The following is a 17,303-nucleotide window of genomic DNA, read 5'->3' as shown; positions in this document are numbered from 1 at the left end:
AAGTAAACAGTTCTTTAAAATGGGTTAAAGTGAGGTGATGTTGGGTGTTTGAAAGAAAAAAAAACCTACACTGAAAGTGCTTTTATATAGAGGTGAATGGGACTTAGACCAATGTATTTTTCTATTAGTATGTCCCTTTAATATCACTATTTGTCATTTGAACATATCTTTGTGTATATATATATTAGTATTAATGTTTGGTTTTACTATCGGGGGCTTCATTTACTGCTTTCATCAGTTCCTTCCTCTCTCTTCTCAGGGACCTGAAGTTGGACAATGTTATGCTGGATAAAGACGGTCACATCAAGATCGCTGACTTTGGGATGTGTAAAGAGAATGTGTTTGGGGACAATAAAGCCAGTACGTTTTGCGGAACCCCAGATTACATAGCACCTGAGGTGAGAGCGCCCTCCTGGGGCAGCAATTAATGCAGACAACAAATATATTAGTGCATCCTGTAACTCCTTTTACTCTATATATCTACTCTCTATAACTCCCCCTATAACCTATGTATATATGCTCCAACCCTTCCCTTATTTAAAGAGATAAGTGTCTGTATATTGTGGCAGTCCCAGACTAATAAAATCCTTCTCCTGTGTGCAGATTCTGCAGGGCCTCAAGTATACATTTTCTGTGGACTGGTGGTCATTTGGTGTTCTTCTGTACGAAATGCTGATTGGACAGTCTCCCTTTCATGGGGATGACGAGGATGAACTGTTTGAGTCTATAAAAATGGACACCCCACACTTCCCACGCTGGATCACCAAGGAATCCAAAGACATCCTGGAGAAGGTGAGAGTCAAGAGAGTAGGACCATGCAGCACTGGCATAGATCAGACCTTCAACTGTGATAGCAGACGATCTTCAGTTTATTTAAAAACTCCCACTAGTGATCTGCACAGTCCCTTGTAGTTGACCACAATATTACTATATTGTGGTATTATTTATGTTACATGACTTGTGAGGTCACTTGGTGCTTTGGGGATGAACTGTTTCTTTAAATATGGTCAGACTTCTATTGCTCTGAGATGGTGGTCTACAACATGAAACACCTAGTAACGGTTTGTTCAGTCTCAGCTGCTGTACATTAGTAAACCACGCTGGAACGGTACACGGCAAATGCAGTAACTGGTGTTGCATAGGGTTGTTACTGTTTTGTAAATCCTAGTTGTATCTTTAAATTGTCACCTAAAGCATACAACCCTTTTTATTCAGTGATGGGCAGAATACACAGCTATTTGGTACCTATTTAGCTTCCCTTTTTTCTCCCCAGCTATTTGAAAGGGATCCCCTAAAGCGTCTGGGTGTCACTGGGAACGTCAAATTACACCCATTCTTCAAGACTATCAACTGGACCTTGCTTGAGAAGAAGGAGCTGGATCCCCCTTTCAAACCCAAAGTGGTACGTGCTATAGTGTGGTATTCTTTTTTTTTTTTTGGATGTGCCAAAGAGACGAGGGGGGTTATTATTGAACCATCATTTATTTTAACATCAGATGAAATAAACAGAATTGTAATGTTAATATTTTTCAGCTTTTTGGGAAACACTTATATGATTTTATCTGATATTCAAAAGCCATAATAGTTGTAAAATGACATGCTATAATTTTGTTAGCGCATGTAATTTGTAATGCACTACTGTATGTTTTAACCCCTGCAAAGGTTTAAACACGCAGTAGAAGTGCTACTCGGGACTCTAAGAGAATTGCAGGTCCCAAGCTGTACCCGCATACATATGTATCCATTGCTCATTGGCTGATACGGATAATTCCCACAGCTGTATAGGCTGTTTGCATTTCAAGTTATGCTCCCACTATTGAGACAAACAGTACTCTACCTTGGCCACTAGGTGGTGCAAGATTCTTTTAACACAGTTTGGTAAATGGATGTTTCTGTGTTCTAAAGTAAATTTATTTCTAATGACATGGTGAGTCCACGGATCATCTTCAATTACTGTTCGGAATATCAATATTGGCCAGCAGGAGGAGGCAAAGAGCACCACAGCAGAGCTGTTAAGTATCACTTCCCTTCCCACAAACCCCAGTCATTCTCTTTGCCTCTAGTACAAGGAATGAGGTGTCCTGATTAAGATTCTTCTATCAAGGATTTTTTTATTTTGAAGTCTGGGCAAGATTGCTCTGATCTTCCATCACAAGCTGGGTATAGCTGTATTCCACGTTAGTCTCTTCAGCAGGGCTGTGGTGGCTTTAAAGCAGTTAGGTACTTGTAAAGTGGGCTATGCTGCGTTTTCCTAACATATTGCTCCCTTGGTATAGAAAGCCTGATTAAGCTTACTCTATCTTTCTTTTTACACAGGTCTCTGTAAGGAGCGGCATCCTCTCATACTTTGTGAGTCGTCTGACTCCCGGACGGCTAGAATGCAGGTAAGTGCCTTTTGTTCTTCTGGGGCTAGAAGGCTGGCACTGAAGGGGTTAAAACCCTCTGCTCTTAATTGGGACAAATCCTTATGGATGTTTCGGCAGTGGCAAGCACTTTATGCATGTGACATGGAGACTGTTCTCTTCCTTCTCAGCATGGAAGGAGTTAACTACCTGTGGGACTTATTTTATTTGCAAGGAGTATATTTTATCATTTTATTTAAAGTAGGTAGCCCTATTCAGTTCCCTTGTTCATCGGGACGTTTCCGGGAGAATTAATCTGGGACTGTTAAGAGTGTGTACTTAGCGCCATTTTTTAGGGGCTTTATAGTGTTATACATCATGATGTGACGCAGTGTATTTCTGGGATTCCCCTGCTCCGCTGTTAGTTTCTCTTATGGGAGCTGTGCGAGGGTGGCAGTGTTTTTATTTGTGATTTTTGTTTGACATGCTTTGGGGTCTTACAAGAAGCCTTGTTTTAGAGGGAGTTTAGTAGAGCTCCGTTCTGTGTTGGCCATGCCTCCTCCTTTACTTTTGGAGTGGCGCCATTTTAGAGGTGGTTGAGCGCTTGTGTCTTCTCCGCCCCGTTCTCCTGCAGAGAGCGGGACAGAGTGGACATTCTGCCTGCCTCGTATATCGGTTGTGTTTTGTTTGTGCAGAAACAGCTGCAAAATTGAAAGCACTTCTAATGTTTGTAAGCCGGTGAGGATAAAATGTAAATATGTTACGATGTCACTATAAGCAGGCAGTTTAAATAATAAAGAAATATGCTTGAATTGTCTCTGTTTTTCATCCGTCAATCTAAGATAAGAGGATGGAAATTGAATTATGTTACGATGTGTGTATACACATTAGCAGCCAATAAATGCAATTTAGGGACGGAGGAATTTTGTCTTCCTCTTTCCTTGGCAGCTCAAGTTTGGTTTCCAACCCGTGTTAATAAATATTCCATTGATTGTCCTGGTTATACTTGGAGGATTGGACTGAATGAAATACTATTTTAAATAGTTTTCACTTACATATACATTGTTTGTTACTTTCCTTCGATTAAGGAAGTATTATAATCTAATGAATAATTTCTTCTTGCTAAGACTCTTCTTGTATATATTTATTTTTTATAAATATTTATAATATTAAAGTGACAGTATCATGTTTAATATATTTAATATTTATCCTGTTAAGTGTAGTCAGTCCACGGGTCATCATTACTTATGGGATATTAACTCCTCCCCAACAGGAAGTGCAAGAGGATCACCCAAGCAGAGCTGCTATATAGCTCCTCCCCTCTACGTCACACCCAGTCATTCTCTTGCACCCAACTAATAGATAGGATGTGTGAGAGGACTGTGGTGATTATACTTAGTTTTTTATATCTTCAATCAAAAGTTTGTTATTTTAAACAGCACCGGAGTGTGTTGTTTCTTCTCAGGCAGAATTTGAAGAAGAATCTACCTGAGTTTTGTATGATCTTAGCGGACGTAACTAAGATTCATTTTGCTGTTCTCGGCCATTCTGAGGAGTGAGGTAAACTTCAGATCAGGGGACAGCGGGCAGGTTCACCTGCAAAGAGGTATGTTGCAGTATATTATTTTCTAAGGAATGGAATTGACTGAGAAAATACTGCCAATACCGATCTAATGTAAGTTCAGCCTTAAATGCAGTAGTAGCAACTGGTATCAGGCTGATATGTATATATGTTTACACTTCAGTATTCTGGGGAATGGCACTTCACTGGGACAATACTGTATGCATATAACTTTTAGCCTAACTTGCAGTGTGAACGACTAGCAGCAGGCTTTTTAATGACATTTCATATAATTAGATTTTAAACGTTTGCTGGCATGTTAAATCGTTTAATTATCTGAGGTACTTGGTGAAAAATTGTTTTGGGCGTTATTTTCCACATGGCTGTCGTTTATTTTAAATTAAAAACAGTTTCACTGAGCTTCCCTCACTGTTGTGTGTGAGTGGGAGGGGCCTATTTTGGCGCTTTTGCTACGCATCAGAAATTCAGTCACAAGTCTGTCTTCTCTCCCTGCATGATCCGGAACGTCTCTACAGAGCTCAGGGGTCTTCAAAACTTATTTTGAGGGAGGTAATCACTCACAGCAGACCTGTGAGATTGTGCTTTGACTGTGATAAAAACGCTTATATTTTAAATGTTATACGTTTTTTTCTGATATTAAGGGTTAGTCATCCATTGCTAATGAGTGCAATCCTTTGCTAATTTTATGCTTTTACCGGGAAAAATTTGGTTTTTATAACTAATCCGGTTCATTGTTATTCAACTGTCATAGTTTTTTCTGTGCTTCTTAAAGGCACAGTACGTTTTACATATTACTTGTAAATTTAGTTGAAAGGTATTTCCAAGCTTGCTAGTCCAATTGCTAGTTTGTTAAACATGTCTGACTCAGAGGAATATCTCTGTGCTATATGTGTAAAAGCCAAGGTGGAGCCCAATAGAAACTTATGTACTAATTGCATTGATGCTACTTTAAATAAAAATCAATCTGTACATGTTGAACATCATTCACCAGACAACGAGGGGGAAGTTATGCCGACTAACTTGCCTCACGTGTCAGTACCTGCATCTCCCGCTCGGGAGGTGCGTGATATTGTAACGCCAAGTACATCAGGGCGGCCATTACAAATCACTCTACAGGACATGGCTAATGTTATGACTGAAGTTTTGTCTAAATTGCCAGAACTTAGGGGTAAGCGAGATCACTCTGGGGTGAGAACAGAGTGCGCTGATAATACTAGGGCCATGTCAGATACTGCGTCACAATTTGCAGAACATGAGGACGGAGAGCTTCATTCTGCGGGTGACGGATCTGATCCAAATAGACTGGATTCAGACATTTCAAATTTTAAGTTTAAACTAGAAAACCTCCGTGTACTGCTAGGGGAGGTATTAGCGGCTCTGAATGATTGTAACACGGTTGCAATCCCAGAGAAATTATGTAGGCTGGATAGATACTATGCGGTACCGGCGTGTACTGACGTCTTTCCTATACCTAAGAGGCTTACAGAGATTATTACCAAGGAGTGGGATAGGCCCGGTGTACCCTTTTCCCCCCCTCCTATATTTAGAAAAATGTTTCCAATAGACGCCACCACACGGGACTTATGGCAGACGGTCCCTAAGGTGGAGGGAGCAGTTTCTACTCTGGCTAAGCGTACCACTATCCCGGTGGAGGATAGCTGTGCCTTTTCAGATCCAATGGATAAAAAGTTAGAGGGTTACCTTAAGAAAATGTTTGTTCAACAAGGTTTTTATATTGCAACCCCTTGCATGTATTGCGCCTGTCACGGCTGCGGCCTCATTTTGGTTAGAGTCTCTGGAAGATGAGATTTCAAACAAGCTTAAAACCCTTAAGCTAGCTAATTCATTTATTTCTGATGCCGTAGTACATTTAACTAAACTTACGGCTAAGAATTCCGGATTCGCCATTCAGGCACGCAGAGCACTGTGGCTAAAATCCTGGTCAGCTGATGTTACTTCTAAATCTAAATTACTTAACATACCTTTCAAGGGGCAGACTTTATTCGGGCCCGGTTTGAAAGAAATTATCGCTGATATTACAGGAGGTAAAGGCCATGCCCTGCCTCAAGACAGAGCCAAACCTAGGGCTAGATAGTCTAATTTTCGTGCCTTTCGTAACTTCAAGGCAGGAGCAGCATCAACTTCCTCTGCTCCAAAACAGGAAGGAGCTGTTGCTCGCTACAGACAAGGCTGGAAACCTAACCAGACCTGGAACAAGGGCAAGCAGGCCAGAAAACCTGCTGCTGCCCCTAAGACAGCATGAAGTGAGGGCCCCCGATCCGGGAACGGATCTAGTGGGGGGCAGACTTTCTCTCTTCGCCCAGGCTTGGGCAAGAGATGTCCAGGATCCCTGGGCGTTAGAGATCATATCTCAGGGATATCTTCTGGACTTCAAAGCCTCTCCCCCAAAAGGGAGATATCATCTTTCAAGGTTGTCAACAAACCAGATAAAGAAAGAGGCGTTTCTACGCTGTGTACAAGATCTTTTACTAATGGGAGTGATCCATCCGGTTCCGCGGTCGGAACACGGACAAGGGGTTTACTCAAATCTGTTTGTGGTTCCCAAGAAAGAAGGAACCTTCAGACCAATCTTGGATTTAAAGATCCTAAACAAATTCCTAAGAGTTCCATCGTTCAAAATGGAAACTATTCGGACAATCTTACCCATGATCCAAAAGGGTCAGTACATGACCACAGTGGATTTAAAGGATGCCTACCTTCACATACCGATTCACAAAGATCATTACCGGTATCTAAGGTTTGCCTTCCTAGACAGGCATTACCAGTTTGTAGCTCTTCCATTCGGGTTGGCTACGGCTCCAAGAATCTTCACAAAGGTTCTGGGCTCTCTTCTGGCGGTACTAAGACCGCGAGGAATTTCGGTGGCTCCGTACCTAGACGACATTCTGATACAAGCGTCAAGCTTTCAAACTGCCAAGTCTCATACAGAGTTAGTACTGGCATTTCTAAGGTCGCATGGGTGGAAGGTGAACGAAGAGAAGAGTTCTCTCTTACCACTCACAAGAGTTCCCTTCTTGGGGACTCTTATAGATTCTGTAGAAATGAAGATTTACCTGACAGAAGACAGGTTAACAAAGCTTCAAAATGCTTGCCATGTCCTTCATTCCATTCAACACCCGTCAGTGGCTCAATGCATGGAGGTAATCGGCTAAATGGTAGCGGCAATGGACATAGTACCCTTTGCACGCCTGCATCTCAGACCGCTGCAATTGTGCATGCTAAGTCAGTGGAATGGGGATTACTCAGATTTGTCCCCTACTCTGAATCTGGATCAAGAGACCAGAAATTCTCTTCTATGGTGGCTTTCTCGGCCACATCTGTCCAGGGGGATGCCCTTCAGCAGGCCAGACTGGACAATTGTAACAACAGACGCCAGCCTACTAGGTTGGGGCGCTGTCTGGAATTCCCTGAAGGCTCAGTGATCATGGATTCAGGAGGAGAGTCTCCTTCCAATAAACATTCTGGAATTGAGAGCAGTTCTCAATGCCCTTCTGGCTTGGCCTCGGTTAACAACTCGGAGGTTCATCAGGTTTCAGTCGGACAACATCACGACTGTAGCTTACATCAACCATCAAGGAGGGACAAGAAGTTCCCTAGCGATGATGGAAGTATCAAAGATAATTCGCTGGGCAGAGCCTCACTCTTGCCACCTGTCAGCGATCCACATTCCAGGAGTGGAGAACTGGGAGGCGGATTTCCTAAGTCGTCAGACTTTTCATCCGGGGGAGTGGGAACTTCATCCGGAGGTCTTTGCCCAAATACTTCGACGTTGGGGCAAACCAGATATGGATCTCATGGCGTCTCGCCAGAACGCCAAGCTTCCTTGCTACGGGTCCAGGTCCAGGGACCCGGGAGCGGTCCTGGTAGATGCTTTGACAGCACCTTGGACCTTCGGGATGGCTTATGTGTTTCCACCCTTCCCGATGCTTCCTCGTTTGATTACCAGGATCAAACAGGAGAAAGCATCGGTGATTCTAATAGCGCCTGCGTGGCCACGCAGGACCTGGTATGCAGATCTAGTGGACATGTCATCCTGTCCACCTTGGTCTCTGCCTCTGAGACAGGACCTTCTAATTCAGGGTCCTTTCAAACATCAAAATCTAATTTCTCTGAAGCTGACTGCATGGAAATTGAACGCTTGATTTTATCAAAGCGTGGATTTTCGGAGTCAGTAATCGATACTTTAATACAGGCTAGGAAACCTGTTACCAGGAAGATTTACCATAAGATTTGGCGTAAATACTTACACTGGTGTGAATCCAAGAGTTACTCATGGAGTAAGGTTAGGATTCCTAGGATATTGTCTTTTCTACAAGAGGGTTTAGAAAAGGGTTTATCTGCAAGTTCTTTAAAGGGACAGATCTCAGCTCTGTCCATCCTTTTACACAAACGTCTGTCAGAAGTTCCAGACGTTCAGGCTTTTTGTCAGGCTTTGGCTAGGATTAAGCCTGTGTTTAAAACTGTAGCTCCACCGTGGAGCTTAAACTTAGTTCTTAACGTTTTACAGGGTGTTCCGTTTGAACCCCTTCATTCCATTGATATCAAGTTGTTATCTTGGAAAGTTCTGTTTTTAATGGCTATTTCCTCGGCTCGTAGAGTCTCTGAGTTATCAGCTTTACATTGTGATTCTCCTTATCCGATTTTTCATTCAGATAAGGTAGTTCTGCGTACTAAACCTGGGTTCTTACCTAAGGTAGTTACTAACAAGAATATCAATCAAGAGATTGTTGTTCCATCATTGTGCCCTAACCCTTCTTCAAAGAAGGAACGGCTTCTACACAATCTGGACGTAGTCCGTGCCCTGAAATTTTATTTACAGGCAACTAAAGATTTTCGTCAAACTTCTTCCCTGTTTGTCGTTTATTCTGGACAGAGGAGAGGTCAAAAAGCTTCTGCTACCTCTCTCTCTTTCTGGCTTCGTAGCATAAAACGTTTAGCCTATGAGACTGCTGGACAGCAGTCTCCTGAAAGAATTACAGCTCATTCTACTAGAGCTGTGGCTTCCACTTGGGCCTTTAAGAATGAGGCCTCTGTTGAACAGATTTGCAAGGCTGCAACTTGGTCTTCTCTTCATACTTTTTCCAAATTTTACAAATTTGACACTTTTGCTTCTTCGGAGGCTGTTTTTGGGAGAAAGGTTCTTCAGGCAGTGGTTCCTTCCGTATAAAGATCCTGCCTGTCCCTCCCGTCATCCGTGTACTTTAGCTTTGGTATTGGTATCCCATAAGTAATGATGACCCGTGGACTGACTACACTTAACAGGAGAAAACATAATTTATGCTTACCTGATAAATTCCTTTCTCCTGTAGTGTAGTCAGTCCACGGCCCGCCCTGTTTTTTGTGGCAGGTCTAAATTTTAAATTATACTCCAGTCACCACTGCACCCTATAGTTTCTCCTTTCTCGTTTGGTTCTCGGTCGAATGACTGGGTGTGACGTAGAGGGGAGGAGCTATATAGCAGCTCTGCTTGGGTGATCCTCTTGCACTTCCTGTTGGGGAGGAGTTAATATCCCATAAGTAATGATGACCCGTGGATTGACTACACTACAGGAGAAAGGAATTTATCAGGTAAGCATAAATTATGTTTTTTAAATATTTAATTACAAAAAAAATATTGTAGCCTCATATCTCCCTGGATGATGCTGTTTAGGCTATGACACAGCTTTCTCCGCAAACGTCCCATGCCTTGTTATGTCGTCACATGCAGTGCCCTGTGGTTCCTCTCAATCTCCTGGAGGAGTTATTTGCTTGCAAGATTGTCTGTCTGCCCAGGTATCTTCTGACATCTGTGGCTCTTTCTGCTTTTCCTGTTTTAGAGGGATATCGCAAGAGGAAATTTAATGAATCCGATAGTAACTCTGATTCAGACAGTTTAACTCATTCATCTGGTACTGAAGTAGTTCTCTTCAGATTCAATCCTGAACACATTTGGGTATTATTTAAGAAGGGTTGGCTACTTGGTAGACTTCGACTTTCCTGTCGTCGTCATTCCTCAAGAATCTAGTAATTGTTATATACACTAGGTTTCATTGGTAAAGATTTCTCCTGTTCTCGATTATGCTAGGAGAATTTCTCAGGTATGGGAGAAGTCAAGGATTCCTTTTTCCCCATCTGCTGTCTGTATTAAACTGTCTCCTTTAATTATCAGCATGGTACTTAAAGTTATAGGAGCCTCCATTATTCAGATAAAGATAGAGGCTTCTTCAGGATGGAGACCTTTTATGGACGTGTGCGTCTTCCTTTGGAATTACGCCTGGTTTGATTCCAGTGAAAGGCCAATTTTTTCTTTCTGTCACTAATGTTCTAATGTTGTATTTTGTTAAAGAAACCCTCAGCTAAATCTCATTCAGCTGGTAGGGTTTATCCCGAGCAAGGATCGGATCCTATGTGGGGGCAATCTATCTCAGTTTTTGTATTGCCTGGATACGAAAGGTCCTAGATCTCTAAAGGGGCCGTTGATATAGTATTCCAGGGTTTTGATTTGGAATTCAACCCTTTCCTCCCAGGGGCAGGTTTTACTTCTTAGGATTATTTGTAGTCAGATAAGAAGAGACTCGTTCTTGTAATGTGTTCAGGGTCTTCCTCCCTGGGAGTGATGTTCCAGTTCTGGAACAGGGATTGTTTATTTTCCATTCTGTTCGTTGTTACAGAGGGAACTTTGTGGCCTAATTTAGAACTAGATTGTCTGAACAGTTTCTTTGAGTACTGTCCTTCAAGATGGGGACTATTCGCTCCATTCTTCCTTGGTGCAGAGGGTCAGTTTATAATAACCTTAGACCTAAAGGATGCATACTCTCAGGTTCACATTAAAGGGTCTTCTTAGAATTTTTCTTTCTGACCAAACTTCAATTTGTGGTTCAACAATGGCTTTGCCCCAGCTTCCTGAATTTTCTAACAATGGTTCTGGGATTGCAGTGGCGGCCTGCCTGACCTTTTGGTTAGGCGCCATCCTTCTTCAAGCAAAATCTCATTCAGAGGTTTATTTTATCTTGCTTACATTTGAAAGTGGAGCTGGGAAAGAAGTCCCTTATCTCATCTACTGAGGGGGACTATAATTGTTTGTTTTCCTATTGATGCACATCCTTCTGACAGAAAAGCCATTCCTGCTCTATTCAGTCTACTGTTCAGCAGCTGCGGTTCAGTGTATGGAGACAATTGGTATAATGGGGCTTCCATGGACATCATCCATGGTTGAATTTTTTGTTTGAGAACACTGCAGTTAGGCATGCTTAGTCAGAGGAATGGGGATTATTCGGATGTCTCTAGGAATAGATATAGACGACAAGAGTCTCTTCCCGTGGTGGTTTTTCAGGAATCTCGGTCTTAGCACTCATGTTTCGGAGACCTTCCTGTGTGTTTGTGATTGTGATCACCAGCCTGCTTGGCTGGGAGGACTCTGGCACTTGTTGAAGGCGCAGGGACGTTGGTTCTGTGAGTCTGCTCTCCCTTTCATCATTTGGGAATTGTGAGAGTTACAATGATCTAAACTTTTGGCCTCAGTGTCCAAGCCCAGTTTAGCAGGTTCTAATCTGAGCAGCGCCTTGAGACAGTATAGTCTCTGTGACTTATATTATTTTCTTTCTGAGTTCCTTAGTCATGTAGGAAGTGTTTCAGACTTTTTCTGTGGGCAGGTGCACACAGTTTCTGTCTATCGGCCATCCACCTTTTTGGAGTGAACATGTGGGAAGCGGTATTTCTGTTCAGTCAGACTCCTCATCTCAGGGAGTGGAACCTCTATCCGGAGGTGTTCTTCAGGTTCACAACCAATTTGGGCTTAGCAGAATTGGTACTGATGGTGTTTTGTTAAAACACCAAGTTCCCTAATTTGGTTGAGGTCAAGAAATCTTCATGCCTTTCTGATAGATATTCTGGCATTTGTTTGGAACTTCAGGTGGACTTGCCCTTTTTCTAGGGTTATTCTGCTTCCATGAGTCTTCTTTCAGCTCAAGAGGGAGAGAGTATTGTTTTTTCTAGTTGCTCCTGCGTGGCATCGCAAGATCTGTAGGCGGATCTAGTGGAAATATCGTTTCGAAAGGTCATCAAAACTTTTCGTTCTCTGAAGTTGACGACTTGGAGATTGAATGTTTGTATCTTAATATAGCCGGACAGTTAGCTCAGCTTGCTAAGGCATTGTGACTGCGCTCTGTAGCAACCCAAGGGTTGCAGGTTTATCCCCGGCGAGATCCACTCAACCTTTAATCCTCCTGAGGTCGATAAAATGAGCAGCGCCTTGAGACCCTTGCGGGTGATTGGCTGCGCTTGCAAGTACACAATACATTCATACTTTGTGCTATGTAATCTCTGAAGCACATTTTAAGGAGTTATCTCTCAAGGGTCAGATTCCGGCTAATTCCATTAGGCGGATGGTGTCTTACGATGGCTTAGTGTTGAACTTTGCTGCTTTTATAAGCTGAAAGTCAAGAGTTCAAAACCAGCTGTGGCTATGTACTCTTCTTATCCTAGCATCTGGCGGATGGACCGAATGTACAATCCTCATCAGGTCCTGGTCAGTATCAGGCCTGTGTTTAAGTTTTGTTTCTTTCTGCTTTCTTCTGCTAAGAGAGTTTGGGATTCTCAGCGTGGCAGTGTTGTTCTCCTTATCTCGTATTTGCTGTTAGATAAGGTAGTTCTCTGCACCAAGTTTGGTTTTCTTCTAGGGTCATTTTGGACAGAAAGGAGATTGTTGTTCCCTTTCTCTGTCCTATCCTTCTCTTCATGAAGATTTGCTGTTACACATCCTAGATGTTGTGCAAACCTAATCATTTTATTTACCATATTAGGACTTTTGTCAGTCCTCTGCATTGTTTTGTTTTTATGGGTAAACATAATTGCTGGAAAATTCCTTCCACTTTCTTCTCTGGTTGCAAAGTGTTAATCGTAGGGCTTATAAGCCAGCTGGACTGCAGCCTCCTGAGAGTATTTCAGCATCTCTGCTGGGGTGGTGTATTTAAATGAGACATCTGTGGAAAAGTTTTTTTTCTAACTTTTATTAATTTGATATTGCCTCGGCTGGGGCTTCTTTTCGGAGAAAGGTTCTTCAAGCAGTGGTGCCTTCTGTTTAGATTAACTGTCTTGTCCCTCCCGTATTATCTGTGTCCTCTAGCTTGGGTATTGATTCCCAACAGTAATTGAAGATGATCTGTGGACTTACTGTGTCATTAGAAAGGAAACAAAATTTATGCTTACCTGATAAATTTCTTTCTTTCTTGACACAGTGAGTCCACGGCCCTCCCTTTTTTTCAGACAGGTTTTTTTTTATATAAACCTCAGGCACCTCTGCACCTTGTGTTATTCCTTTCTCTCCTTTTCTTTCGATTGAATGACTGGGATTTGTGGGAAGGGAAGTGATGCTTAACAGCTCTGCTATGGTGCTCTTGGCCTCCTCCTGCTGGCCAGGAGTGATATTCCCAACAGTAATTGAAGATGTTCCGTGTACTCACCGTGTCAAGAAAGAAAGAAATTTATCAGGTCAGCATAATTTTTTTGTTTTGTTTTCTGTCCTACTATAGAGCTGTGGGGAAATCAAAGTGAAGAGGTTTTACTTAAAGGGAATATGAAACCAAAGAAATGATTTAGACACAATGTACAATTAAAAAAAACAACTAATTTCACTTCATTCTCTTTGTATCCTTTCCTGAACAACAGGAGGTAAAGGCTCGAGAGTTTGGGTGTTTTAGTCAGTATATGACAGCATTTTTTACATGAATTTTAACCATGTTATACACTGGCAAAACAGTGCTGCCATCTAGTGCTTAAAAGTATTCTTGCAAAACTGCTGTTGTACAGTGCTCCATATATGTGCACATTATATATACACAGTTATATACTATAGTAGTAGAATTATTATCCTAAAGAGGTGGTTTTCATTGCAGTTATATCCTATGTTAATCCCACAGATGTGTGACTCTTATATATACTATGTAATCCTGAATGCGTGTGACCGTTATATACTATATAATCCCACATATAGTTGACAGTTATATACTATGTAATCCCACATACACATGACCGTTATATACTATGTAATCCCGCATACACGTGACGGTTATATACTATATAATCCCGCATACACGTGACAGTTAGTTATATACTGTGTAATCCCGCATACGCTTGACCATTATATACTGTGTAATCCTGCATACGCGTGACCGTTAAATACTGTGTAATCCCGCATACGTGTGACCGTTATATACTGTGTAATCCCACATACCCATGACCGTTTTATATACTGTGTAATCCTGCATACACGTGACCGCTATATACAGTGTATATATACAGTTGTATACCGTGTAATCCCACATACAGGTGACAGTAATATACTATATAATCCTGCATACACATGACAGTTATATGCTGTGTAATCCCCCATACTGGTGACGGCTATATACTTTATAATCCCACATACAGGTGATAGTAATATACTATATAATCCTGCATACACGTGACAGTTGTATACTGTGTAATCCCACATACAGGTGACAGTAATATACTATATAATCCCGCATACACATGACCGTTATATACTATATAATACCACATACATGTGACCGTTATATACCATGTAATCCCACATACATGTGACAATTATATTCTGTGTAATCCCACATACACATGGCCGTTATATACTATGTAATCCCGCATACGCGTGACCGTTATATACTGTGTAATCCCATATGCAAGTGACCGTTATATACTGTGTAATACCACATACACATGTCCGCTATATACTGTATAATCCCGCATACACATGACCATCATATACTGTGTTATCCTGCATACACATGACCGTTATATACTGTGTAATCCCGCATATGCGTGACTTTTATATACTGTGTTTTCCCGCATACACATGACTGTTGTATACTGTGTAATCCTGCATATGCGTGACTTTTATATACTGTGTAAACCCGCATATGCGTGACTTTTATATGCTGTGTAATCCCGCATACACATGACCGTTATATACTGTGTAATCCCGCATATGAGTGACTTTTATATGCTGTGTAATCCTGCATACACATGACCGTTATATACTGTGTAATCCCTCATATGAGTGACTTTTAATATACAGTGTAATCCCGCATACACATGACCGTTATATACTGTGTAATCCTGCATATGCGTGATTTTTATATACTGTGTAATTCCGCATACACATGACCGTTGTATACCGTGTAATCCTGCATATGCGTGATTTTTATGTACTGTGTAATTCCGCATACACATGACCGTTATATACTGTGTAATCCCGCATATGAGTGACTTTTATATGCTGTGTAATCCTGCATACACATGACCGTTATATACTGTGTAATCCCGCATATGAGTGACTTTTATATGCTGTGTAATCCTGCATACACATGACCGTTATATACTGTGTAATCCTACTTTAGACACTAACAGACCAATGTCCCTACTGCCCTATGTGTGTAAAACTAATGCTGAGTTAATTTCTTGTTCTGCAGAAATCTCCTGGGGACTATAACAACTTTGACCGTGAATTTTTAAGCGAGAAACCGCGTTTATCGTACAGCGACAAAAACCTCATTGACTCCATGGACCAAGCAGCATTTGAAGGTTTCTCTTTTATCAACCCGAAAATGGAAAAACTTCTTGAGAAATAACTTTTTTTTTTCCTTCAATGCTCTCCAATGCACTCCAATGTACACTAAAAAGACGACTTTGGTGTCCCAAATACTATATAGACAACGTAACTCCTTTTCAACTGGAGAGAACAGTAGTTGCTTTGGTACTTTTTAACACCGTAACAGTTACTTTTTTTTTAAATAAAATAATATTATGGCCAATTAAGAACATTTCCCATGTAATTAAATTCCCTTACATCTGTATACTTGAATATAGATATGTGTCGAAAATCAAAATTATAAATATATATATATATATATATATAGGGTCTGCTGTATATATTGCTATAGGGAGTCAAATGGTTGAAGTGACACAAATAAATATATTTTTTACAGTCCACTCCAGCTTTGTTGTAAAAAAAAAAAAAAAAAAAAAAGATAAATAAATGAATACATGCACCCGTCTAAATTTTGTTTTGTTTTTTTCATAATTTTCTTCTTTTTTTTTACTGAAAATGTAAGATAAAGTTTTAAAAAAAATATACAAATATCTTTAAATGTGTTTGATCATTTCCCAGAGTCCCCTGCCGTTTACTTTGCTCTGCGTCCAAACTTAGGACTGTCAGACCTAAACCAACGCTTTGAAATATTTTCTTTACCATCTTAAAATATTTCTTGAAGCTTTAAAAATAGGAACATAGAATGTCTTACACATACTTCAGTGTTCTGTACGTAAAATGTTGCCAGCCCAGTGGTATTATGAAGTAGTTCGGTGGGAGAAGCATAATACTTTGTAATGTTATAGCATTTTCTGCTATCCAAAGCACAAATTAATTGCATAATTTAACAAAAATATATTTAGTGATAATTTGAGCAATAAAATATTGAAAAGTGTTAATATAATCTCATTTTAACTTAAAGGAACTTTGTACAGTAGATTTTTTCTTTGCATAAATGTTTTGTAGATGATTAATTTATATAGTCCATCTAGTAGTGTTTTTGTAAAAATTTATCGTTTTGCTTATTTTTTTTTTAATAGCATTGTGCTGATTTTCAGACTCCTAACCAAGCCCAGAGGTTTTAGATGTATACTGATGTCTACAGATTCCTGCGGCTCCTGTTAAATAATCCTTCTTTTCATATGTAGGGAGGGGGGGTGTCTGCTGTTGCTGTTATCTCAGCCCCTTTCACTGGGCGTCCTAGCCTAACCTCATCAACAGTGCATAATTGGGAGCTTCTAAGTACGTTTTTATAAGGTTTTATACTGGATTTTTAGATCAGTATCTGCATATTCTTCTTTATAGTAGTGTCTATTACATGCAGTTATATGAAATTTGGTGTATACTGTCCCTTTAATTTTGCCTTTAATTTAAGCCCGGTAATCGGTAAAATCTAGGGAGAATTCTACACTTAGTGACATCTTATGGTCGTTATTTGTAACAAGATTGTATGTTTCCAAAATCGCAAGCTATCATCATTAAACGGACAGACTAGACCCAGTACTTTATTACTTATCATTAATACCAGACAAGCAACAGGTTCCACATCTATACGCTTGTAAGAAGTACATGGAGCTTTTAAATAATTGTTGTTTGTTAGCAGACAAATGGCTGCCAAGCTAGAAAAAAAGATCTGTCTGTTTCTCAAACTGTTCTAATGATACATTTTCTGAATTATAAATGTTCTAGCACACTGTGAGCCATCTGGTATACTAAGGGATGCATCTACAGAAAAGATTTAAAGGGACACTGAAGTCAAAATAAAACTTTCATG

The 17,303-nt window shown here is 40.7% G+C and overlaps 1 protein-coding gene across 2 annotated transcripts in view; it reads left to right on the top strand.

The window, feature by feature from the left end:
• The window catches only part of PRKCD (protein kinase C delta), a 148,215-nt gene extending 132,216 nt beyond the window's left edge, over nt 1–15,999 (top strand). For both annotated transcript variants that reach the window (XM_053721201.1, XM_053721200.1), the window contains exons 15-18: nt 260–398; nt 604–792; nt 1,274–1,402; nt 15,411–15,999. In XM_053721201.1, coding sequence (XP_053577176.1) covers nt 260–398; nt 604–792; nt 1,274–1,402; nt 15,411–15,569 — 616 coding nt within the window. In that variant the 3' untranslated portion in view covers nt 15,570–15,999. The remainder of the gene's footprint in view (nt 1–259; nt 399–603; nt 793–1,273; nt 1,403–15,410) is intronic.
• Nucleotides 16,000–17,303: the final 1,304 nt, after the last annotated feature.

The sequence above is a fragment of the Bombina bombina genome, chromosome 7, assembly GCF_027579735.1.
Source record: "Bombina bombina isolate aBomBom1 chromosome 7, aBomBom1.pri, whole genome shotgun sequence".
In the NCBI taxonomy this organism is placed as follows: Eukaryota; Metazoa; Chordata; class Amphibia; order Anura; family Bombinatoridae; genus Bombina; species Bombina bombina.
This window is presented reverse-complemented; position numbering and strand designations above follow the sequence as displayed.